The following is a 27,631-nucleotide window of genomic DNA, read 5'->3' on the forward strand; positions in this document are numbered from 1 at the left end:
GCATGTTTTGTTTAACAAAGAAAATAAAGTGGGAAATCAAATGTTTAAGGCAAAATCAATCTTCAGAGAATGCGGAAGGTGAGCTTTAGTGCAGAGAGACCAAATGCGCTGCTGACGGTTACCTTTGTAAAATGGCCTCCCAGTAAGGACGTCCCCTCTGTTAGCAAAGCCAGGCCCCCGGGGGCACAGGGTCTCGTACTCCGTGGTGCCAGGTTTGGGGCACTCCTCACACTCAGTGCCCCAAGCCGCCCCGACTGCACAGCAGCAGGCATCCATGCGGAACTTCCCAGGAACAGGACGGACGCATTCATCCTCATCCCACTTCAAGTAACACTGCTCCATGCGGATATCTACAGGGAGAGGGAACCACAGTTTGAGATTAAGCTGTCAGATGCACTGAACATTCACATACCAAATACCTGCTTAGGCCCTGGGATAAGGCCAGGCCCTGGAGACACACTAATGAGCAGGAGACAGAGTCCCTGACCTCCTGAAATGGATACCATAATGACAGTCATTTAAAGAGAGAACAGGTGGGTTCTCCTTCAGTGTTACCTAATTCTCACCTGACACCTTCAGGAAGAAAAGGTTCCCTTGGGATAAGATTCCTTCTTATCATCAGCTATGATCCTTTTTTTGTATCACTGACATCAGAAAGAACAAATAACTTTAGCATATTTTAGGGCCACTGAAATATGAGCAATTCTGTGATTAGTGGGGGGAAAAAAGCATTTGAATTACATATGTTAAAAGTTATAAGAGCCTGGTAGAGTAATCCTGTGCCTTTACTACTGAGTTTCATATCAATATTTACATCAGGAATCAAAACACTGTCAACATATGGCCTGTGAATGTTTTGATTTTAATATTAATTTTGGAAACCTTTGGATAGTACATGTGCTTTACAGTTTGTTGCAGTCTTCACTACTCCTTATTACCACCTCACTCATTTATGTTAACTTCTTGGCCCCTGTAAGCATCTGAGTTTGATTTAGATCAACTTCTATCAGAGCAGTTTATCTCTTTTGTTCTCAGAATATTTTCCATTTTCATATGCCAATCTCTTGAAACCTTCTCACATTCACAGCCATGGTAAGTTATTGTAGCAAAATCTAAGTAGTGACAAAAAGCATTTAACGATAAAGATGTTAAAAAAAGAAGCATTTAACAGAAGTACAAGGATGAAGAATCCGATATATCCTCTTAGAATATTACAAAGGCATGATTTTGAGTGATATTACTGAGAATTTATTTTGCTGAGTGATAATTTAAAATCAATGATATAAATTCATATATAGCATCATTTAGTTACTGAAGGCAATTTGATTTCATTAGTTATTGGACCATACTGATACTATTACTTTGTCATCTTCAAAAGATACTTTACATTTTTCTAAACTTTGGAGATAATTTAAGAATAAAACTCCAAAAAGAAGTTTTCTTTATAATTGGACTTTGGATATTATAATTTCTAAACAATTCCATATGATTTTTTTTCCAAATGATTTTACAGTCATACTTTGTATCCAAATTTAAATATGCTGTCAAAACTTAGTTTAAAATAAAATTTGTGTTAATTATAATAACTAAACTGTATGCTGTTGCAAACTTTTTTCCTACTACTAATTTTAAAAATCCCTGTTTTTAAAATACTTTAAAGATCTTTGAATAGAATAGTTTAAAAATATTTATTATAGAGTTTTGGAATAATTTTTAATATATAATTTTTTGAATACTTAGTTAATATATAATTTTAGAATACCTATTTAAATACCTTGAAGATCTTGGAATATAATACTACCATTGCTCACACTTTGTCTACAAGCTTAAATTTCAAATACAAGCCTATGTAAAGTTATTTTACAAACTAAAAACTTACTGTTTCATAAGATATTGGGAAAAAATCCCTTAAGTAAATAAAAAATTGTTCGGAGACAACACAGAATCAATAGAAGTTTCTCTTTCAATCATGAAACTTAAGTTTAGTCAAGAATAACGCTGATAAAAAATAAAGTCAGCTAGGCATTTCTATAATACAATGCTGACAGAAAGAGCTTCCTTATTTAAAATCTTTAGAAAATAAAGCATTAAGAAAATTTAAATTCTGAAGATGGTAAAGGAAGAGGTAGGATCAGTCAATGTTTTCACACAGAAGCCACATCCAAACTTTGCCATGACTTTCCCCCCTGTCTTGTCAAGGAGCATAGCTGCAATGGGCTGGTAAATGTTAAACTTCAAACGCGAGTCTCCCATTTTTTTCTATGTTCAAAATATACATAGTTCTCTTCTTCCACTGACTCAGTGTGAAAGACTAAACAGTCTAAAATATCTGATTAAAGAACTTATAATTTGTGTGTGTGTGTGAAAGTTGGGACTCAAAAATATATTTGTACGGCCCACGCTCATAGAAGCATTATTCACAACAGCTGAAACCCAAGCATCCATCGACAGATGAGTAGACAAATAAAATGTGGTACATATATACAATGGAACACCACTCAGCCTGAGGAAGGAGAGAAATACTGATACATGCTACAACATGGATGAACCTTTAAGACACCACACTAAATGAAACAAGCCAGTCACAGGAGGACAAATATCGTATGATTCCTTTCCTATGAGGCACTTAGAGTAGTCAAATTCATAGAGACAGAAAGTAGAAGCATGGATGCCAGGGGCTGGGAGAGGGATAAGGGGTGTTAGTGTTTAATAGGTACAGAGTTTCAGTCGGGGAAGATGAATTTTTGAGATAAATTTGAGAGTATACTAACTTTCTGTATTATACAGAAACCATTTCATTTAAATTCATTCACTTGAAAAATATCCTCTGGTGAGTTTCCCCCAAATATCTCACTTAAAGCAAGTTTTCCAGCTATAGACCAAATAGTTTTGGTCAGGCCACTCTCCAAAAAAATAAGAAAATTCATGCTTGGTTTCATGCATAAAACACAAGACAGCATGGACTTACCCAAACACACACGGCCAGTTCCATCCAACGTAAGGCCTTCAGGGCACTCACAATGAAAAGATCCTTTGCTGTTAACACAGCGTCCATTTGGGCAAACACCAGGAAACACCTCACACTCATTAACGTCTGCAGGGAAATGAAGCAAGCAGAGAGAAAAAGATGTTACAAGTAGAAAAAGCAGGTGTAGTCTTACTTCCTGTATAGCATATTCATTCTGCAATACAATGTGGATTATTACTTGAGTTAAGCAGAAATATTCCACAACGAAGCCACCGGGTTTCCTGGGTACCAGCTGTGAAAACTACCACAGTCTTGCCCGTCCATAAAACACATCCCAGACATACACCTTTGCCAGCTGTTCTGTGCCTTAAAGGCTAGTGATGTCCTCACAAAAATTCATCCAACAGCATAAAGAGGAGAAATGGGAAATTCTAAGCTGTTTCCTAAGAATATTATTCTAAAACATTTGTTGACTACATCTAGTATTTTTATTGAAATTCCAAGGTTTTTGAAAGTGATAAATATCTCCAAAGTGTGAGAGTGAATGTTAATTTTTTTTTATTAATTTTAAATTCTTTTTTTTTTTAAACCCCACATTTGTTTATTTATTTATTTTTTTGGCTGTGTTGGGTCTTTGTTTCTGTGCGAGGGCTTTCTCTAGTTGTGGCAAGCGGGGGCCACTCTTCATCGCGGTGTGCGGGCCTCTCACTATCGCGGCCTCTCTTGTTGCAGAGCACAGGCTCCAGACACGCAGGCTCAGCAGTTGTGGCTCACGGGTCTAGTCACTCCGCGGCATGTGCGATCTTCCCAGACCAGGGCTCGAACCCGTGTCCCCTGCATTAGCAGGAAGATTCTCAACCTCTGTGCCACCAGGGAAGCCCCAGTGAATGTTAATTTTAAATACTGCTCTAAAGACTTAACAATGTCATTCAAGAATGCACCCACCTTCACAAGTAACACCTTTAATCCTGGCAAACCCTCTTGGGCAAGCTGTATCTGTGAGAACAAAGGACACATTTTTACTTCATTACAAAAAACACAACTGTCTTAAGCTCAAGAAACAGTATAATGGAATCTAAATTGAACTAAATAAAAACCACAATCTGGGCTTTAGAGGCAAAGGACTCCAGCTGCCCTCTGTTCAATTCAGTGGAGCACATGACATGCTGTGGTAACTCCATTGGTATTGACCCATATTGAGATTCTCATAATTTTTCCTACAATTTCCTTTTGCTTTCACACTGTCAACCAAATCACAAGTAAACAAAAGATTTAGAGAAAAGAGACATCATGCTCTACCGGGACACATGCAAATAAGAATATTGGAGGATACTGATAGTCACCCAGTAGCTAAATTCTAGTTGATTCCCTTCCTTATCCAAACTATTCAGAAGGTCTGCTTATAGTAAAAGGATAAACCAAATACATATTTCAAGAAATGAATACATTTTACCAGAAAAGACAACATGTTGGGGAGGGTAATGATCTTATGGTCTGCCTCATGGTGGAAATATACAGAGAAAGAGATGCCTATTGAGGAAGAAGCTTTCCGATGCGAAGCCCAGAAGCCCGCTGGCCAGGCTCCTACCTAGTTCACACCGCTCACAGGGGCTCCCCCAGGCAGCCCCGAGGGTGGCGCAGCATTCGGATTTCAGAGTGGCTCCGTTAATGTTCACCTCACAGCGGTTGTCCTGGATGTTGAGCCAACACGTCCCTTTCAGGCTGTCTGAAAAGGAATAGGAAATAGTGGGGAGCTCTCATCTCTGAAGAAAACAGAACTCAGTTCTATACACCAAAGGCATTATTTAATAGTATTAAAAAACAAAACCTTATTTAAAAAACTTTTTTATAGACATTTACACATACATGCATTTAAATATAGCATATTACATACATGAAAATTAAATATGGTACTGTATATATTTCACACGATATGATAATTAATACAATTATATCTATGGGTATTCCAGGAGCAGCTGCTACTGCCCACGATTTCGTACTGGGATTTGCAAATACAGGGCATTACTGTTATAAGATCATTACTTGTATGAAAAATATTCATAAGACTTATTCTTTATGGCAGATATTTTGATATTTAAGATTTTATCAAATAACATTCTCCAAATAATCTCCTTCTCTCCTAATTCCCCACCAAATAAACCACACACAATTTCCGTTCTGTTGGAGAGAAGCCAGTGTCTCTCCAACCGAAGATAATTATTTGATGAATAATTTGAATAAAAGAAATCTTAAAGATAAAAAAAATAAACATCACTCATAAAACCACCATTAAGACACACCAAGGCTAATATTTGATGTATTTTCTTTCAGGCATCTTTCTATAATACATATGTATAGCCTTATCTCTAGTTCAAAACGTAACACGTTTATGATAAACTACTTGAAGAAATAGCAGAGAAAATATAAAAATCACCTGTAATCTAACCATCCAGAGGCAACTACTCCTAACTTTTTATACTATGTTTCTACATCAGATTTAAGTTCTTCCTTAAATGCCCATTAAAAAGCCAATTTTGAAGCAGAGAAAAGGAATCCAAAGTTGACATGGCAAATATTAACTGGGTAAAATAAATCATATGTGAAGTTTTCCTTGCAGTACTGTGGCTCTCAGTTTACTGTGCATAACATTACCAAGCTTCTTGTTAAAATGCAGACTCATAAGTTTCCAGGTGTGTGGCCCAGGAGTCTGCATTTGACAAGCTCCTGAGGTGATCCCTCTTCAGATGATATGTAAAACAATTTAATAAAGCTTAATAGCGTAGTGTGGTCACAGTCTTGGAAAACAATAAAGAAAAAGGCTATTCCTACAGTATTTTTTTTTTCATTTTTTAAAATAGACTTTAATTTTTAGAGCAGTCTTAGGTTCACAGCAAAACTGAGCATAAAGTACAGAGTTCCCATATACTCCCTGCCCCCTCACACACACAGCCTTCCCCACTATCAATATCCCACATCAGAGTGGTACGTTTTTTACAGTCAATGACTCTATACTGCTATGAATATCGTGTACAGGTTTTTGGGTGGACATAAATTTCAGGTGATTTGAATAAATACGAATGAGTGCAATTGCTGGAGTGTATGGTAAGAGTATGTTTAGTTTTATAAGAAACATCCAAACTGTCTCCAATGTGGCTGTACCATTTTGCATTCCCACCAACAATGAATAAGTTATTGTTGTTCTACATCCTTGTCAGCATTTGATGTTCTCAGTGTTTTGGATTTTCACCATTCTAGTAGGTGTGCAGTGGTGTCTCATTGTTTTAACTTGCATTTCGCTAATGAAATATTATGTGGGCATTTTTTCATATGCTTATTTGCCATCTGTATATCTTCTTTGGTGAAGTATCTGTTAAGATCTTTAGCTTATTTTCTAATTAGGTTGTTAGTTTTCTTATTGTTGAGTTTTAAGAGCTCTTTATATTTCAGATAACAGTCTTTTTATCGGATATGTCTTTTGCAAATATTTTCTTCCAGTTTGTGGCTTGGCTTCTTATTCTCTTGACCATATCTTTTGCAGAGCAGAAGTTTTTAATTTTAATGAAGCCTGATTTATTAATTACTTCTTTCATGACTCATGCTCTTGGTGTTGTATCCAAGTCATTAGCAAACTTAAGGTCATAATAAATTAATATAAACATAGACATTACACCCTTCACAAAAATTAACTCAAAATGCATCACAGACCTAAATGTAAACTACAGTATTTACTTTAAAACTCATCTAATAATAAGGTCAAATAAAGTTATACTGCTAAAATCAACAATAAAAAAAAATACAGGGCTTCCCTGGTGGTGCAGTGGTTGAGAGTCCGCCTGCCAATGCAGGGGACACGGTGGGTTCATGTCCCGGTCCGGGAAGATCCCACATGCCACGGAGCGGCTGGGCCCGTGAGCCATGGCCGCTGAGCCTGCGTGTTCAGAGCCTGTGCTCCGCAACGGGAGAGGCCACAACAGTGAGAGGCCCGCGTACCACAAAAAAAAAAACAAAAAAACAACCAGAAACACAGAAAGGGAATTGCAGTGAAACTGGCAGGCCCATGAAGGGAGACGTTGTAATCTGATTCCCTATGGAACAAGGTAGTGGGTAAGAGGACATTACCTACAACCCAAGCCCTCTCGGTCAGAGGATAAAACAAAACAAACAATTCTGTCCTTGACTGAATACAAAAAGTTATGGGGCAAGGCTGTGGGGAAGAAATAGGCGGTCCGTTTGCTTTTTTCTGTTTTGAGATTCAGTTTGGATAAAAACTGTATGCAAATGAAAAAGATTTGCTCAAATGCATTTGTATCAGGTCTCAAATTACAGGTTTTTTAGAGGCTTAAACCTGTACATTCCATAGCACAGAGGAAACTGAGATGCTTGTGTAAGGCTACTGTGTATTGAAATGGTCTTTTAAGGACTGGGTTAATTACTGATTTATCACCTTGGCTGTAGTCATTTTAAGTAAGATATATTGTAATAATATTTGCTAATATTTATTGAGGTAGCAACAAGCACTGTTAAAAGCTTTCTATGTATTAGTTTATTTACCCATTAAAACAACCCTATAAGGTGTGAACAACTTTCAGATGAGAAAACTGAGGCACAGGGGTCAACTAATTTACCCAAGTAAGGTCACCCAGCTAGGAGAGGGTCAGCATCAAGATTCAAACCTGCGTTGTATGATTTCAGAGGCTTTACTCTGCTTCTGTAGGCTGGTATTGTATCAACACTGAAAAGTCCCCAAATCCATCCATACACACACATATACAATCCATCTCTATCTCCTGACTGTTTTTTCTTTTGTGTGTGTACCTATATACCTACACATACACACACACACACACACACACACACACACACAGAGTCACAATATAGACGTAGTTATATAGTCAGAGGTTGGTTAAGATCTCTGAAAAAAATAAAGCAGGGAAAGCAGATAAGCTAGAGGCTACAGTAAAAATCAAGAAGAGAAATAATGGTGGCTTGGACTGGGGGTTGTTGATCTTGGTGGTGAGAAGTGGTTGAAATATGGATAAACTTTAAGTACAATCAATAGGATTTACTGATGGATTAAATGTGCAGTTTGAGAGAAAGGCATCAAGGATGACTCCAGGATTTTAGAGGCTGGCAATTACAAGAATGGAGTTACCATTTGAAAAGACAGAAATGATTCTAGGAGACACAGATTTAAGCTGAAAGATAGAAATTTGCTAAGTCTGAAATGTCAACTAGACACCCAAATGGAGACACTGTGCAGATAATTAGAAATACAAGTCTGAAATTAGCAGACAGATTAAGGATGGAGAGAGAAATGTGAGTCAATGTAGAGGCCATCTAAGCATGAGTGTAAGACAGAGAAGCAAAGAGGTCCAAGGACTGACCTGTGAGACATTTCAAATTGGAAAACAGGAGAATATGAAAGATTTAACAAAGGAAACTGAGAAAACAGGCCAGAAAAGTGAAAGGAAAAGAAGAGGAGGCCATAAATGAAAAAATTCTTGAGAAGGGATGAGTGATGAACGGTGCTAAACGCTGCTAATAGGCTAAGATGAGGAGCATTGCGCCTGTCGTGTCCATGCCCAGAATGCAGATCCAAGCCAAAGATGAGGGAGATTGGACTAGATTATGCAGAGCTATCAGATGTGAGCAGTGTAATGCAGGAAAGATTAACCAAATTTATAGTTCTATTATATTTAATCATTTCAACCAGCATACAGCAGTCTCTTCAAGTAGTTTCTAGAACAGTTCAAGATTGGTTTATACTTAGGAAGTTTGCATAATATCTTCTAAATCCCTAAATATTCTTTGTATCTAACTAATTCATGTACATTCTGACAATTTTAAAGTTTTAATTATATCAGGGAATTTTTATCCATCCAGTTCTAAATTTAGAGATTTGGCCCCTACCAAGAACAGCTTGCAGGCTAATTACTGATTAAAGCCATTTGACAGTCCTATTAAAAAGTACATTCATAATATTTCCTAAGTATATTTTACTATTAACTCCCTTTTTAAAACTAGAATTCTGTTTTTAATAAAAAAAGAAGAAAAAATGATGTCTAAAATTTTAAAATATTAAGTAAATTTCTTTCTGAGCAGCTTTAGGCTGGGATATTCAAATATGATCACAATGAATGAAAACACGTAACACGTTGGCTGAGAAAAATATGGTGGTGTTTAGGTGTCCAACATAATGACTTGGAAATAGAAAGTCTTTGTTCCTTTTCATTAATAACTATAATGGTAAAGGCCAAAATCATAGACATGTTTATGACAAAGCAAAAACTAAGATATCTTTGATGCCCAAGTGGCATACAGAGTTAGTTTTCTGAGACATTAATTGACTAATGCTGAGTTCATTTCCTTCGCATAATAAAACGAGTCTATCTCAGTTGGAAACTGTGGCTTAGCAAAAATATTTCTGCCTTACCAGATCCAACCCACACGTCCCCCCCGCAAACCAGGAATTCTGTGAGAAAAAAAAGTAATGCCCTAGGCAGATGGCAGTCTATTTCCTAGTATGGAGAGCTGAGCAAGGCTCAAATTTCACCAGCTGTACCTCACTGGGAGATGAAGAGTTGGCATTTCCAAAGGGAAGGTTTTCATTGAAACTTTGGACTTGGTCAGTTCTCCTCCTGTGACAAACAGGTACTCTAAGCATCCAGCTAAATATTGCTAGCATCAGACATAATACTGAAAATACTATTGTCTTTGGAAAATACTAAATTGAAAATTGATATTGAATAAATAACAAACAAAAACAGCCAATTTATTTGGCACTATGTAAAACTGAAACATCTCCCTAACTACTTGGAAATATATATTTAGTTCCCTTTAAAGGTGGATACTAGGTAATAATATGAAGTATGTATACTTAGCCAGTGTAGCCATAGACACTAGAAGCAGGAAAGAATGACTGGGATCGTTTTTTCCCTTACATATGCTAAACGGTTGCTTATAGTGATAGATCAGACTATTTCATTTTATATATCTCCTATCGTCAAAAACTGACCTTATATGTTTTGAGATACATTGAAAGATGTCTTGGAAGTTTTGGAATCTTTCTCTCTTAGAGATTTCCCAAAGCAAGAAAACAGTTATCTTCTCTTCCTTGGAGCTCATAAATTTATGATTGATGGGAGAAATGAAAAAAAACAATAAATTCTTTCTATTTGTTTAAAGTTTAAACTCTTCAAATTCTTGTTAACTGAGTCCAAATGCGATCACATTTCTGTTTACCATTGAAGGTTGTTTATAAAATGTATGCAGTAAGGATTTGATTGTATTGATGCCTAAGGCATTCCTGGGGAATGAATATAAATATGTGTGTGGTATGGAAATGCTTATAATGTATAGCATAATATATATACTTATAAAAAAGGAACGCTTCCCAGAATCTAACAAAATATAAGAGCCTGTCCAGTTTATGCTATCATGTTGTACTCCCATCTTGATAACAAGAGAAAACAACTGAAGTAACTCCTAATTATTAGCTTCCTGTGATCGTGTTCTGTTTTTATCCACAGAAGTCCTGAGGTCTCTGCTTATCTTTGTAGTGAAACTGAAACATCAGCACCATGTATGAATCTTACCAATACAGATCAATCCTGTAGAGCTGAGTTTGCTGCCAGGAGAACATTCACAATTGAAAGATCCAAGGTTGTTCCTGCAGGCCCCATTGACACATGGGTTGCTTTCACATTCATTTATATCTACAATCCAGAAGGAAAAGATTCTGTTAGAGCTGCCATGTGTTTCTGGAAAATATTACTCCAACAAGCCACGCTATGCCAGAATGTCTGGTAAGCTTGGCTCTTGTAATTTTAATATGGTTCTATGAGGCATAAAGTGAATGGGGAAAGGAGAAGTGCATTTTACTGTGTGAATACACATGTGCACGGCCGGGGACTCAGTAGGACTATAGGAATCAGCCTATTTTGAAAGGGTTTAGCATCTAAAGCTTCACTGTTTCACTACAACTTTACATAAATTGGATTCATTTTCTCCTATAATGAGATGTAATTTTCCTGTGGGAAATCTGAATTCTGATTCAACGGAAAGCAACATATTCCTGGGTGCAATGTGTGCTGTGCACAAAAGTGACTGTTTCTGTCATTTGTGGCTCCGAGAGGTTTTGGAAGAATTTAAAAAGCCTGTAGTAGAGACAACATATCACAATGCTGGCTTTAATTCCAAATTTCTGGATACAAATCAGGGAATAAGGGATGAAACTTTAATACTGGGTACAGCATTCTCCTCTAGCCCTTATCCACCTTCCCGTTCACATTTCCATGTTTGGTGTGAGACATTTTTGCAGGCCTCTCACTGTTGTGGCCTCTCCCGTTGCGGAGCACAGGCTCCGGACGCGCACGCTCAGCAGCCATGGCTCACGGGTCCAGCCGCTCCGCGGCATGTGGGATCTTCCCGGACCGGGGCACGAACCCGTGTCCCCTGCATCGGCAGGCAGACTCTCAACCACTGCGCCACCAGGGAAGCCCCCTGGTGTGAGACATTTTTAAAGCACAACTGATTGTGCTAAAATTAAAAAGAGAAAAAAATCTTTTAATTGTTTTAAATAGACCTTTACCATCATTAATTTGATCTGAGTCCTAAATCAAATCATATACCATAATCTAAACAACTCCTGTTGACGGTCAGAAGTATGACGGTCAGAAGTATGACGGTCAGAATTAGAGTATGCCTATGTTCTCAAGTGGTGACTAAGCAAAATGTCAAGCCAATAAAGTTAAATAGCTTAACATGAGTTAATTAAAAATAAATACAAGATTTAGCTAAAGTGTTTAGAAACAATATCAAAGACTGACCTTCAATATAAATTAAACCACTCAATTTAAGGAAGAGAGACATGGATTTCTTTCTGTATTTGGTTAACTATCCGAAACAGGTCAACATACCTCAAGATTTTTTTTTTGAACACTACAGTTTCCGAGTTCACCATAATACTTATTTTTTTCTAAACACCTCTTTGAATTAAACATGAATACTATATATACCAAGGAAAACATGCAAATAAATAACTAGAAGATTGTAATGTTTACTCTTGAACATCTCAAGTCAAATACAAACTAAACTGGTTCTGAAAAGGCAGGGCTCACTGATTTTCAAGTCTATGGACTTGAAATGCAAATTTAAAAATCCATGCGGAAAACAGTTATGTTCCTTCTTTGCTATTTCAAAACTACTAAAGAAGTACCCAGGTATAAAATGAATTCTTCAAGTAGAAATTGTGTGAAGAAATATAAATGCATCTTTCTTTCAGGTCATTTGTAGCAAGAAGGCCTCTTAAAAGAAAAATACAAGAGCAGGTTTTATAAATATAGCACAGATTTGGAATGAAAACATCTATTCCAGAGTACTAAAATTCTTTCAATAAAAACACAATGTAAAATAGAAATCAGCCAAAAAAGCAGCAGATACCTAATCTGAAGACAGATGATATATTACCTACTAATTTTATTTGTAAGAAGCTCCCCCAAAAGAAAAATGTCAGTATCATATACTTTCAAAATCCCTATTTTATATTAAGCAATTATGAACTCAAAAACTATAAACACATGCCATGACAGCTACAAATATAAACTGTTTAATTTTTCTTTAAATACAATGTTTTTATGTTATAAATGTCGTGGAACCAGGAACTGAAACAGTTCACTGTACATTCCTGGAAATAAACTTCAAAGCACATCTGGTTTACATTTAACTAGTTATGTCACTGGAAACACAATCTAAACCACAGTGCTTGCTATAAAAATTTTAACTTTCACAGACTCTCAGAGCTCAAACAAAAAAGTAAAATAAATTTTTGTAACTTCAGTTTGAAATATCAAAGAAACTTGATCACTGCTATTTATTACGTATTTAAAATAGCCTGTTGAAAACATGAATGACAAGCAAAATTAGTGAATCTAGCAAATATATATAGAGAAAGCTAGAATCGGCAATGAATTGGCTGATAATTCCCTGCCTAGTCTTTGGAAATTAGTTTAGAAAGAATAGCATGCAGAGAACTGCTTCAGGCAGACAAATTTATTGTGTGAATGCAAGGCTGGAAATAAGGAGGACACCCAAGGGAAAAAGATATCCGTGGTCTGCAGGTCTATTTCTTTTTTGCAAAACACTTAATAAAATGCAAATAACTTAATAGTGGGAAGAAAGTGTAGAAATAACAGTTATTTGGTTGGATTTCTCACCATAAATCAATTTTATTTCCACAAATGTCATAAGGCTAGAACTAAAATATTTCTCTATCATTTCTCTTTTATTTACATAATATAAACTTCTTTCTTATAAACGACAGATAATAAAACATATTTCGTATTAAAGAAAAGGCTCAGGTTTATCAGGAACAATTATCCTTTGGACAAAATAAGTAAAGACCATGTTTTCTAACCATCACTGTTACCTGATTTGGTATTAATATGCCTTAATATTTATGTAATCATCCAATGTCATACTATTAAACACCATTAGCTCCTACTCTTCACTTTTTCACGTAAGTAGGCGAATCCCTTTTATTTACCCTTTGGTATTTCACCTCTCAGTACCCTTCAACTTCATCTTACTCGTTAAAATGGAAGAAATATGCTATAAATATCGATGATTTGGTACGCAAACCAAAGTGACGAAACTGAATCAGACACCAACCATTTAGTTCCCCGTTGTGTCTCCCTCACAAGAGCACCAAAGGGTTCTGTTGCTATGGACAGGGAAACCAGTCCTAATAATCTTCAGCTTCCCAGTTAAATCAAGATGATACCCTTAGCTATTCTTGCTTTCAGAGCTTCCTGATATTTAACAGAAGCTTATCTTCCAAGAGACAATAGATAAAACTGATAAAGGGCAGTGAGAAGGAAGTGTAGAAAGTCGGGAATAAAAACAAAATGGAAAGAAACACAATTCTTGAAATCCCTTCTCCCACCCTCCAAAAAACTCATGGAGGAAATATGGCTAGAATTTTTTTTCTTTTACAAAGTTTCTCATGGCAATTTTGAAGGATAAGAGGTGTTGAGGGGAGTGGGTGCTAGAAAATAAAGACTCTGGTTGAATACATTTAAGAAGCTTAGGCTAAACACATATTATGTGAAAATATTCAAAATTCTTAAGCGTGCCCCCTGTCGTCTCTGCTCATCTATGGACAGGATGAATCTTCAAGTACTTTAGCTGGGAATGGAAAGTGCGCTTTTCTTTGAACAGCTCCTGCCACAGGTGGTGGATAGGAGGGGAACTCAACAATTATCAGAACTAAGTTCAGAAAAACTGCATTTTATGCCGAGGTTTTCTTTTTTCTTCCCTTTTTTTCTTTCTTCAGGTTAATTACTGCTTTTCAGTGGTCCCTCAAATTCAATCCAAACTGAGAATTGCACTTTGTGATTGCATTTCATTGACTTCAGCTAAGTCCTTTGTGTTCTGGCATCTTGTTTGAGTCCTAACTTGTTTCTGTTCATAAGAATGCTTTGAAGTTAAACAATAAGATGAAGAGAATGTTAACATCTTTTTGCATAATATTACTATTGCAGTTTTCTTGGCTATGAAGTCACTAGGAAACAAATACTTTAACAGATAAAAAAGGGCTACTCCAAATAACTAAAGATGAAATTTTTTTTTGGAAAAGGTTACTATTCGGAAGTAGTTATTGGATTTGAGAATGTCATGGGACACTTCTGTAGGCCCACACAGTGAGACTTAAAAGGAACAATGACTAGTAGTCATACCACAGAGTATTCTGAAATACACAGTACTTTGATCAAGAAACAAAAACATAATTGAAGGCACTCATTGCTTAGCTGGTATCTACTGAAAATGAGGCCTTTCCTAAGCATTTAACTCATTCATGTAACTCCCACTGAAGAAAAATGAGCTTAAAAGCAAAGGAAGACGTTTTTAAACAGTGATTCACGATCTTTAAGCCCAAATTATAACTTCAAAATTTTCAAATGCAAATGACAATTTTCTTGGACTATAAATTTAATTAAGGTGACCATTTTTACTCAAGCCCCAAATATTTTCTGGGCCAACCTCTGAGGTCTATCAATCATTTCATAAATAAAATGCCTAAGAGCTGACTTTGCCATTACAGTGCAGGTTCCCCCAGGCTAATGTGTCACAGTGGTTTTAAAAAGGGAAAAACAAACAAAAATCTGACATTTTATTAGCAAGTAAAACAAATTGGCTCCTTTCACTTTTTTTTCCCATTAAATTCAAAATGTTTGGTGATATTTCATCTGAATGGGACAAAACTGATGGTTTTATAAACTGGGTTAGGTGCATGCTATTTCTAAAACTGGCAGATTAGCTGAAAGAGATTATACAATTTTAAACATATTCAAACAACATTCTTTCTGCTCTACTGCTTCATAACGTACTTGTGGTTCACGCATATCGAGGTGCTTACTGTTCACAACGAAGGAAGATGGCTCTTACCTTCACACGTCTCTGTCTCAGTCCTGAACACATAGCCAGGTGGGCAGGTGCAGCTGTAGCTCCCAGGTGTGTTTCGGCATAGGCCATTGTCACAGAGCAGTCTGTTTACCAGGCACTCATCAATGTCTGGAAGCAACCGTTAGAAGACAGGAGACACACACAGTGAAACAAACAGCACAGTGATCAAAATGTTTTATTTCTGTTGTTTGTTTTTTTCCTCACCCCATACCTTGACTCAGTCTCTTCGTATCCAAAACACATTCCTGATCCTAAGCAAAATATATTTGGTTTTACTCATATGGAACATTCTTATTCTTGTGGCTACTTTTAAGATGCTTTTGAAGTTCCTGGGAGGTGTGTAATGATTTGGAAAAGGCACATTACTACTTTGTTCTTCATTTACTTACTGCCCCACAGCGGTATTATACTTTAAGCATCACCATAATCTCCCTCATGATTGTACATTTTATCAAGTGGCTGAATCACTATTTATTTATCCATTAGTCCATGCTACGGGTTGAAATGGGTCTCTCAAAAAATATTTTGAATCCCTAACCCACAGTACCTCAGAATGTGACCTTATTTAGAAATAGGATTGTTACAGAGTAATCAAGTTAAAATAAGATCCTTCAGGTAGGTTGTATTCCAATATAGGTATGGACACCAACAACTGGAGTCCATATGAAAAAGGGCAAATTTTGACATAGGGACAAACACATACAGAGGGAAGCTGATGTGAAGACACACAGGGGAAAGATGGATGTGTGGCTAGAGTGACACATCTAAAAGTCTAGGAATGCTAAAGATTGCCAGCAAACACCAGAGACTAGAAGAGGAAAGGAAAGACTCTCCCCTAGGGCCATTAGAAAGAGTGTGATCCTGTTGACACCTTGATTTTGGACTTCTGACTTCCCAAACTGTAACAATCAATTTCCGTTGTTTTCAGCAACCCCGTTTTGTGTACTTTGTTAGGGCAGCCCCAGCAAACTAAAACTGGAATTCGGCTTCATTTTTATTTTTAAAATCTAGTTTTAATTTTATCAAAATTATGCACGTACCTACTTTAAATAGTTGAGTAGTGCCATGAACCATGTTCAATGTGTGAATGCTCACTGAATCTCCCTGTTTTCAGTAGGGTACTCATGTGCTCAACTGTACTTGGACACTATGCTGGAAGCAACTTTGCTTCTGGGGAATAAAAACTAGCTGGTTTGCGTATTTTTATAAATGTTCAACAATCTCTGGCTGGTGCCCTTCCCAACAGATATCAAAATCTGTTATAAGTACATGATATTTAATATAGCTTTATATATCCATCTGTATGTATGTCTTCAACCCAAGGTGAAATGGATATATAATAACATAAATCAGTAATAAAACCCAGAGCCATAAACACAGAAAAATGTATTTCTTTCTAATCATAATCATCAAGACTTGGATGTAAGAGTCATCAGTGGTTAGATGTAAAAATTATTATATATAATAATGGATGGAATAACATTCGTTTTATAAAAGTGAACTCAAGTGCTCCACGGGAAAATCTAGATTCTTCACAAATTCTTGAACATACGAACTACATACTTGAGTTTTTTCAAACATTCCCTTATAAATTACAAAAGGAAACACCCATCTCAGTTATCATGTTTGGATATTTTGCAGCAACTGATTCTTTATAAGTCAACCTGTAATATTTAATTTTCTTAACTTATTATTATCCACACTGCCTCATTAATTTTTGAATCCCACTTCCTAGTGAAAAATTATAGGATTAAGATATATGCAGATATAACAGGCCGATAACTGACTCTGTGTCCATTCACTTGGGAAAAAAATAATTTAAATACTAAATTGTGCCACTAAAAAGTCTGTTACTATGTAACAGCATTTGTTTGATTCCCATATTTTTCTATCTCTGCACTAAAAAGGAAACAAGAAAAACTGTAAGATCTCTAGTTTCACTCATTTATTTGTAGTTTGATTTCTCCTATAATCCATGGGATTAAACTATACAAAAGGCTCTTGTATAATAAAACAAATAACTTACCAATACAGTTTCTTCCAGAGGCATCTGGCTCATAGCCACTGTTGCAATTACAACGGTAACTACCACGTAAATTTTCACAAATTCCATTGGCACATATATCAGGATCCAGAGCACACTCATTGATATCTGCATTAAATGTTCAGAGTTTAATGCTCACAGCCACTTACTGTCTGTTGATACATGTATGTCTAGTAAAGATCACTCAAAATACGTAGTGTCTAACCCTGCAAACCCCCAATTTGCCATTCAGAAAGGGAAACGAAATGAAAATAAGGAGTGAGAATAAAATAGAGAGATATGGGACACTTCCTGGTAAGTCAAAAGAAAAATGAAGGGGACCGGCAGAAATTCAAAGCATTAAGCCATGTAATGTGCTGGCATTTATGATAAAATTAATAAAGAAATTTATAGACTGTTGGCTCAAAACCCAAAGGAAAACTCAACTTGATAGGTATTATAACCATCTAATTAAAAGGCAAAGATTTATTAGGGTGTCTGTATAATTTTATGGTCCTGAAGGCCTGGAATATTTCTATTTTATTATCATTTTTTATAGTCAACTAAGTAATATGATACTTATTAAATGTTACTCATTGTTGATAAGTTGAAATTAATGGAGAGGACAGTTCAAATGTGGATGCTTGAGAACACAGTGTTTTACAACAAGCCATGAACATGACTACGCTCTGTCACCCGTGGGCCGTGGGACTTGAGGAATGATGTACTTGTATGAGCAACCATCTAGTTGCAATGGCTCTGTTGGGGAGGCCATATTGAAAGGGAATAAAAAAACGGAGTCAGCATAAAATAAAATTTTGGTAACTATGCTCAAATTTTAATCCTAACTACTGTGTTCTAGAATTTGGGAAGCCTTAAATACTCCAGAAATGTTAGTCTTTTAATTTAATTTTTGGGAGAAACATCATTGTAAAAGTTTGCTCCTTTACTCTGGTTTCTGACGTTCTTTGCAAAAAAATGTGATATTTACTGTCAATCTATAATTTGTCTAAAGTCTCCTCAAACATGAAAGTATTAGAATATATATGTAAACTAAAGATTAATAGCACCCTACAATTTTATTTTAAAAAAACAAAGGACACTATTAACATATAAAATAACTTTATAAACACATATGTACTTAATGTTCAAGTTCTATATTGTAATTTTGTTAATCATAGTGCTAAATTTTAAAAAAGAAAACTTTAATGAAACCTTGTACTTCTTTGGTTGGACAGAAACATTTTAGTATTCTTAGTCATAAGTAGTCAATTTATTTTTAGGGCAGTATATCTCAAATATCTCTTAAAGATCCATATCAAATATCTCTTACAGATTGTTTTTGTTTAAACCATGTCAGCACCATTATTTAACATTTTTCTTTAAATTGTCTTGTTTTTCTTTTTTTTTTTTTTACAAGCTCTAGCTTCTTCTTAAGTGACGGTATCCGTAAAATCATGGTTGTAGTTTGTTAGTGACATTTTAAACAATGCATGTTTAACAGATAAATATTTATCTACTATGAAAAATGTACATCTACATACTTATTGATACCATCTAGCTTATAACCATTGTTCTAGGAGATAATTTATTTTATTACTTTATACTGATATATTTTTATAATATTAAATACATCTTATCTATAATATTATAATAATAAAGCTATAAAACTATATAATTATTATAAGATTGAGAATTGAATAGAGCTACCTCTTCCATCCACAGTGATACCTACTCCACTACTACAAAGACCGTGGAATTCAGCTGTAAGATAAAAACAAATAGAGAAATCAAAAACTCTAAATTATATCTGTTCCATACACAAGTCACTTACATAACTCCAAAACTATCATTAAGAATTACCTGCAACAACTTAAAATGAAAAGGACCATTTTCTAGCACAAAATTATTTTAAGAATTCCAAAATCACAGGTAAGCATAAAAATGTAAATAAAAATAACTGTGATTATCACCCTGAATTTCATTAATATATTGATAAACATTACAAATATTTTCTACTTATGTAAACTTTAAAAATATCTAAATTGTACAACAGAGATTGCTTTTTAGCTTTTCTTCTCCTCTCAATAATAAAATAATAGAAAACACGTAATAAATAGCATTTACCACGTGATGTGCCTGGTGTTGTTCTAGCATTTTGCATCTAATAATTTATTTAATCCTCCCACTACCACAAACTAGATACTGTTATTTTTCCTCTTTTAATCCCAAGAGAGCTTGGATAGAGATGGGAAGTAACATGCTCAGGTCATAGAGTTTGTAAGTGGGGAGCAGGCTTGGACCCTCTGTACTCTACAATAGACATTTCATGTAATAGCCTATTTATAATAAAGACGATTTAACATCTTTTCTCAGTTATGTGGATCTACCACACTCATTCAATCACTTATTGATGAAATTAGGTTTGTTCAACTTTCTGCAATTATAATAAAAAAATACAAAGTTTAATTCTATCACTAGGTTAATCTCTTGGAAGTAAAACTGCTCAAAGTTTATGTCTCTTTTAAGGTTTTTGATAGTCCCCCTCTCCCTAAATATCCCAGGTTACCCTTCTAACACCAATGTAAGAGAGTACCCATTTCTGTATATCCTCCCCAACACTGGGGAAAATCAATCATTTGTATTTTACCAATCTAATAAACAAAAATGACACCTTTTTAAACTTTTCTTTTAATTTTAGATAGATTTCTTTTAATTTTTATATGGCACTCTACCATTTGCCTTTCTGCTTTGTGAAGTTCTATGTACACTGTACTTTTTTCTATAGAGGATTTCAACTTTCCTTATTGATTAATGTAAATTCTTTATAAATTAAATAAAATATTTTTCTACTTTATATGTGTATTTTAGTCTTTGGGGTCTGTTTTGAGTGTCCTTTATCATTACAGGATAACAAAAAGTTTGTATCTTCTACAAAAAAATTATTTTGTAACATTTAATGTAGGGAGCTAACTCCATATTTTTCCCAATATTTATCAACAATATTAATTACTTAGTTTAATTTGTTCTCACTGATCTCAATGCTATCTTTATTGTGTCCTATATTTCCACTTATATTCAGAACTCATTTTATTAGCCACTAATCTTTTTACCTAGTCTTGTTATCAATTTTTGCACTTCTTTCATAATATGCATAATTCACTTAACATTTTAGGGGAAGACTTCCTTCATTAACTCCTCTTTTTAAAAAATGTCATACTCAGTAATTCTTCCCGAGGGACTCTCACCATTTTGCTAAGGTTTGAACAGTCCATTTAGGATTTTTAACAGAATTACAAGCCACTTCCTTTGCTGGAATTCATTTCTTCCATCTTCTACCTGGGAAGTTCTTATTCCTTTTTTCAAGACCAAAGTAAGCCTCCACCCCTCTGTGCAGTCTTTCCCAGCCTCCCCAGGCAACTAACTGCTCCTCCCTTTGTGCTCTCCCAGTTCTTTATGTCCCTTTTAAGGCAGCAATCATACCAAACTGTAATTTATATGTTTGCCTACCTATATTTTCAACTATTCCCAACTTTAAAGGAAAAGAGATTGTGTTTATTTCTGATTCCCTACTGTACTTACATCTATTCAATACAGTTTTCATAAAAATATGAATAAACAAGTCATAGAATAGTCAAAGAATTAAACTGTTTAATGTGCCTATAATTCATGACAACATTCAGAAATAAATTTATGACTTTCTGGAACTACTGATATTCCTGATAGACTGGAACTTCTGGTAGACTGCAGCCTAAGACCATTCTGTGTAAAGATTAAAAATAAATAAATAAAACCAGGTTCTCATGAACTTATTATAACCTTGAAAGTGATACGTAAATTTTATGCTATTTATCTTCAGAATGACAGAAGGGATGGAAGATTTTGAGGCTAACATATTCACGTAAAGAATCCATTGTAACAGTCATAATTGGATCATAAAATAAATAAATAATCATAAAATTCACCGTGTGTTCTCTCTGCCTAGAGATCATAAGTAAAAACAAGATAGATCTCTTTATTATATGCTTCACATGTCAACACAGATTTGGATTTCTTTTCTTCCATTAAAAATAAAGACAAAACACTTCAGAGCCGAGGTACTCTTTGGCCAAATATCTAATGTGACATTTCTAGATTCTTTATCAGGTGTGAAACTGGCGAAGGTGACTACCTGAATTTTTAGCAGGGCATGGCTGGCAGGGCTCTCCAAAACCATAGTCTGGATTGGCACAGCAGCATTCAGACTTGGTCACTGCACCAGGAAAAGGACGGACACACACTCCCTTCTTGATTCCACCATAGCATGTACTGCGCATGTGAGTATCTAAAGGAGACAGAAGAACAATGATTTGAGACAGTGATAGAGACAAAGAGATTTCAAAACTGAAGGCTTCTTGTAACTTAAGTGGTCACTATATGGGAAGCTTCTAGAAGGCATCTGCCACTTTTCTTTTTCTTTGTATCTTTAGCATCTCATAGTGTTAAGAAATCAACAAATGTTTGTTGAGAGAGGGAAAGAATAAATGCATTATCAACAATTCTTTTTTTTTTTTCTCCAAGAAGTTTTATGTGCTACACAAGCATCAATTATCCCACTTTTCCTCACGGGCCTGTCATTGAGCCAGGTATATTTCCACAGTTACAAACAAGACTTAGAGCTCTAATCACTGACTACATTTAATATTATTTCTATTTTAGAAGTTCTTATGAACAATGAAGTGCAGTGCAGTTAAACTACCTTGAGATGATACTGCTTGGTCATGAACTTTCTTACTTAAATTTCTGAGTTAGGTGACCTTTCTCTTCAACCCCCAATTTACTGTTTTGACTGTGTTTTAATCATTGCAGACTCTCAATAAATCCAGTTACACAAATAATATTCAATAACTATCATTATGTATCTGTGGCATTGTGCTTGTTGCTTTACAGACATTATCTTGTTGAACATTCAGGCCAACAACTCCATAGGATAGTGATCATTACCCACTTTTTATAAATGAGGAGTTTGAGGTTCAGAGCGGTTATATAAGTACCTCAAAGCTGTAGACTATCCACTGTCTGACCTGGAATTCAGACTCAGGCTTGTGTGACCTCCAAAACTTTTCCTCTTTCTACTATGTCCTGTTACACCCCAAAGTAGCGTATCCTGCTTAGTTCTCTCATTCTAAATTCTCATAAAATATAATACAACTTTATGAGATGGTAAATGGTGAACTATAAAAAAACTCAGATCATCATACAGGCCAGAGAAGCAGTAGAGCTTTTAAGCAGTCTATTGATATGGCAATTCCATCAAAGAGATAACCATTATTATAAATATCTATAATTATTCATAACTTGTTGGAAATAACTTTATCTGCTTGTTATGCAAAGTGAGTCACCTATGTCTTACAATGTGGTGATGTTTCCCGTTAAAACAATGAGATGTGTGGCCGCATTAAACAATGAGATCTGTGTATGCTCAGATAGAAGAAGGTCATAAGATTTTACTACTCCAACCCTGGGAAGGGGACGTGCTGTCCCTTTCTGCTTCTGCTATGGCCTGGTTTGGCAGTCAGCTCTGAGCTACACATAAGAATAGGACTCAACACAATGACAAATATGCACAAATACCACATAGTTCATGATTTTCAATAAGATTTTTGTGAGTTCTTAGGATGGTACCACTTATCTCAAAAGGCATCATAGAATGGTCAAAGTTATTTCTGTTTTCATGTTAAGAACATAAGCCAGGAACAATTTTTAGAAGCAAGTTGATAAAAAGCCTATGGTACTCACTTCTATTTTTAATGAAGACAGTTGACTTTTTCCTTTTCAAAGACCCCACACTGGAACCTTAGTTCACATTATTCTCTTCAATGTAACCAAGCCACTGTTCCCAGTGGACAGGATTAGAGGTACCGATACCAGCAGCACGATCAGAACATGATCACATGAATATTTTGGTGGGTGACTCGACTTCATCCTAAGCTATACCTGTTCCATATGTTATCAAATTTCTCCATGTCTTTTCTTTCTTAAAACTTGGAATTGCTAAAGGATTTTTTCATGGAATTATCATACTTTATCTTTACCAAAGGTAAAATTGGTATGGACACAAGATGCTAGCTGTATTTTACATTCTTTAGTATCAACTTTTCTTTATAGCTTAAAGCAGCAACTCTAAGACTATTTTTGATGTAACATCACTATTCCGATTTAACAAAACAGTAATAATTGTAGTAGTTAACTTATTGGGCATGTTTTATGTGCCAGACATCATTCAAGTTTACACAAATATGTCTAATGTTAACATATTTAATCTTCAAAAACAACTAGTGAGCAAAGGAGGCACAGAGAGGTAATGTGTCTTGCCTAAGGCCTCACAGCTAGTAAATAGCAGAACTAGGGTAAAGAAAAAAATTAACCTTTTACCTGACAGAACTGTCAAACAGCGTTCATGAAGATATTGAAATACTAACGTAACAGGATGCTAAAAAGGAACTTTAAGCTGAAATCCCATGGTGCTAAATATCATATAACAAGGTGAATTTTGAGACTCCATCCTGAAGGAAGTAGAGATGGAAAATTGGTTGCCAGGTCCTTAAACCCCTCCCAATACCGAGGATACAATTTAGAGAATAGCAATTAAGAGAAGAGTTTTTGAGGAGGATTTTTTTGGAAGAGCCAGATTACAAGTTGGGCATGCTTCCATCCTCACCCCTGGTCAAGAGAGCAGAGCTTCGCAGGGAGCAACTTGAAGAGCTTTGCACCCAACTCTGTCAGGGACACGTAGCACACAGAGGAAAGTGGCTGCTATTCCCACTGTAGAACCTCTGTTCACTCGGTTCAGAGGGCAAAGGGTGGCACGTCCTATGGATGAGACATGGGCCACACTAAGTGAGGTTCCTAAAACGACTACGTGGAGGGTGATGAGACACCATTAGATCTCTGTCTGAAGTGGACTGCAGAAAGACAAGACGTTGAGCCAGGAGTGGCCACCAGGAGAAAAATGCAGTGTCTGCATCTCGGGAAGGGCAGGCCAACGCCCCTGACATAATCATGAAATCACCCACAAGGAAGAAATTGGCTTTAAACTTGTGTGAAGCCCAGAAGTCTTGAAGCCACCCTAGGACACTGTCACTGCTTCTGCCTTCTCACCTTTCCTCCTGCACTTGAGCCTGTGGAGTCAGAAATGTCTTCCTCACGAAGGTCTGAGCTTGGGAGGGAAGTCGTAACTTCAAATCAAGTTCGAATATTAACTATTATATGATGCTGGACATTCTAATTGCTAAATTCAGATTATTTTCATTACCTAAAGTAGTCATATAAATTTTTGCTATCTAAAAATAGTAAAGTAAGGGGCTGCCTGAGTTTTCTTCCTTACTTATTGGATAAACTGCTCCCATTGAATAATTAAAAATATATTTTTAAAGGATTGAAAAAAACAAAATACAGTTGCCTTTTGTTCATATCCTGCCTGTGAGTCATGCTTGTTCAACATACTAGTTACAATAGTAATTTAATTTTCTGAAAATAAAAACCCCCATCGCACTCTCTAGGGAAACAAAAATGAACAAACAAAATCTAGAATTAAAGTGCTAACTCTAATAGTAATTCATAGCAATGATTCATTTCTAACCTCAACAATCAATGCAACTGAAAGCATTTCAAAAGGCAGAAGACATGAAGAAAAAATATCTAGCATGTTAAGGGAACAGTAATATATAATTTTACACACAGAACAAATAGTGTTTTTATTTTAAAAAGTTTAAGTAACCACAATTGTGAAAAACTGGAGAGCGTTTCCCAAAAATTTCTAATGCCTTTTCTGTATGTGGACAAGAGAAGGAATATTTGTGTTTGAACACTGAATTCCTAACAACTACTCATATGTCGGTTGCTTAAAAGAAAAATTATTTCTCCCTCTAAAACTGGTTTTGTACTCACCATAGGTTTCAGCAAAAGCATTTAGATAAAGGAAAAAAGCAACTGAAAATATTTTAGCTCTCTAAGCAGCAAGGAGCTACATTCTTCTAGTTACTGTATTTGAAATAGCCCTGAACGAAGTGCTGACAATCTTGTAAGCTGAAATAAATCCTAGATTGGATGGAGTGGGTGAAACTTTAAGTGGTCAGATTATTTCCATCTGCTGTTGCCTCTTTTTTTTTTAACCTTCAGAATCCAAATGTTTTGATTCCCATAGGTAAGAATAAAGTAAAACCAACTATGTCTGAGAAAGACTTTCATTTCTCTCAAATATACTTTTAAACCAGTGAGTATGTCTGCCTTTTACTATGTGACCTGAAAACAGATGGTGCACAATGGCTAATTCACCCTAGAAGTTTCATGAAAGTGCTTTGGAGAGAATACGGCATTCAGTGTATTTTTACAACAGACTCACTCTGCTCTTGCTATCGTTAGGACACGTTGGGTGGGTTTCGAAATGCCAATGACATTTTCATCTTGCCTGCCTCTTTAAAGCTGATGCCTGGTAACTCAAAAGTATCCAAGAGGAATTCTGAATGGTTTCAAATAAAATATACATTCTCTCTCATACTCTTCCCAGGTTTCTATCATTAGTTACATACACAGTGATGAAGAATAACTATGTAGAAACACTTCTAGCTTTTGATGTACGTCGAAGTTCTATTGTATAAATTATTTACATTTAAAATTTTGTTCGGGAAAAAAAGCAGACTCACAGATATAGAGAACAAACTAGTGGTTACCGGGGGCGGGGCAGGGGGAGCGGGCAATATAGGGGTAGAGGAGTGGGAGCTACAAACTATTGGGTATAAGATAGGCTCAAGGATATATTGTACAACATGGGGAATATAGCCAATATTTTGTAATAACTGTAAATGGAAAGTAATCTTTAAAATTGTATAAAAATAAAATTTAAAAAAATTTTTAAAACTCAAATGGAAAAATAAATAAATAAATAAATAGATTTTCTTGGGATAAAAACAAGAATTTATTTAGATACAACTACAGTACCCATTTCAAGTCTTATTTGTTATTAATTATAAAATATAAATCCATTGTATTTAGAGATGTGGTTATCTAACACTATGAAGAATGCTGGTAAAGGACAATTTTTTTTTACCTTCTCCAGCATTTATGACTTGCATCTCATCAGAGGCTTCTGAAGGGAGCTAGCCGGGCTCCTTGTCCATTTCTTTTAAACCACTTTATTAATATATAATTCACATACAAAGAATTCACATATTTGAAGTGTACAATTCAATAGTTTTTAGCATATTCACAGAGTTGATCATCATCCTAGCTGATTTCAGAACATCTCACCACCTCAGAAATGCCTTTGGTGATCACCCCCTTCTCCCACCACCCTCACCCTCTCCTGCTCTAAGCAACCACTAATCTGCTCTGTCGCCACAGATTTGACCTTCACGAACATTTCATTTGGACTCGTATACTATGTGGTCTTTTATGTGTGGCTTCCTTCACTTAGCGTAATGTTTTCAAGTTCATCCATGCTTTCGTATGTGTCACTACTTCATTCGTTTTTATGGCTGAATATGATTCCATTGTATGGATATATCTTTATCCCTTTTTCAAAGATCATTTGGTCAGTGGGGCCATTACAGAATGTTTCACTTACCAACACACACGCGTCCATCCACACCCACAGCCAGGCCTGGGGGACAGTCACAGCGGAACGACCCTTCATTGTTGATGCAATGCCCATTCATGCAGATTCCTGGGGTCTGGCACTCATCAATATCTGCCCAGAAGGAAACACAAGCCGGGCCATTACTGGGTAAATTTAACTTTCCTACAGAGTTCACCTGTTGCCACCACTCTACATTATCAACACTTTGTTTTCAATTTTATAATTTGTGGAAGAACACACAGATGTGACAACAAATCTTATACACAAATGCAATTCTTTCAAACGTATTTTTCAGAAAGACTGAGTGAAAGTTGCCTCATTTTACCACTTAGAAGAGTCTCACAAATTCATTTTTCATTATTTATTTGGCAATTCAGCTTAATATTAAAGATATTTAACTCAAATTAGTTAAGTGAAACAAATTCTTCAAACTGAGGTCAGTGTTTGTATTTAACTTTTAGTTACACACACATAAAATTCTAACTAAGATGCTGTTTTAATTCAATTAGTTCATAATAACAAAATAATTTGGGGTCTCCCTTGTAATTTTCAATTCAATTGC

At 35.6% G+C, this 27,631-nt stretch overlaps 1 protein-coding gene across 1 annotated transcript in view; it reads right to left on the minus strand.

Moving 5' to 3' along the window:
• Positions 1–27,631, minus strand: part of FBN2 (fibrillin 2) — a 234,020-nt gene that overhangs the window by 70,711 nt on the left and 135,678 nt on the right. The window contains exons 15-24 of the mRNA XM_019924346.3: positions 27,058–27,180; positions 21,625–21,777; positions 19,164–19,217; positions 17,457–17,582; positions 15,413–15,538; positions 10,564–10,683; positions 4,557–4,694; positions 3,914–3,964; positions 2,969–3,094; positions 123–350 (exon numbers count right to left, since the gene is read on the minus strand). Of these exons, the coding sequence (XP_019779905.1) occupies positions 123–350; positions 2,969–3,094; positions 3,914–3,964; positions 4,557–4,694; positions 10,564–10,683; positions 15,413–15,538; positions 17,457–17,582; positions 19,164–19,217; positions 21,625–21,777; positions 27,058–27,180 (1,245 nt within the window). The remainder of the gene's footprint in view (positions 1–122; positions 351–2,968; positions 3,095–3,913; positions 3,965–4,556; positions 4,695–10,563; positions 10,684–15,412; positions 15,539–17,456; positions 17,583–19,163; positions 19,218–21,624; positions 21,778–27,057; positions 27,181–27,631) is intronic.

Source organism: Tursiops truncatus, chromosome 3 (assembly GCF_011762595.2).
Source record: "Tursiops truncatus isolate mTurTru1 chromosome 3, mTurTru1.mat.Y, whole genome shotgun sequence".
NCBI classification, from domain to species: Eukaryota; Metazoa; Chordata; class Mammalia; order Artiodactyla; family Delphinidae; genus Tursiops; species Tursiops truncatus.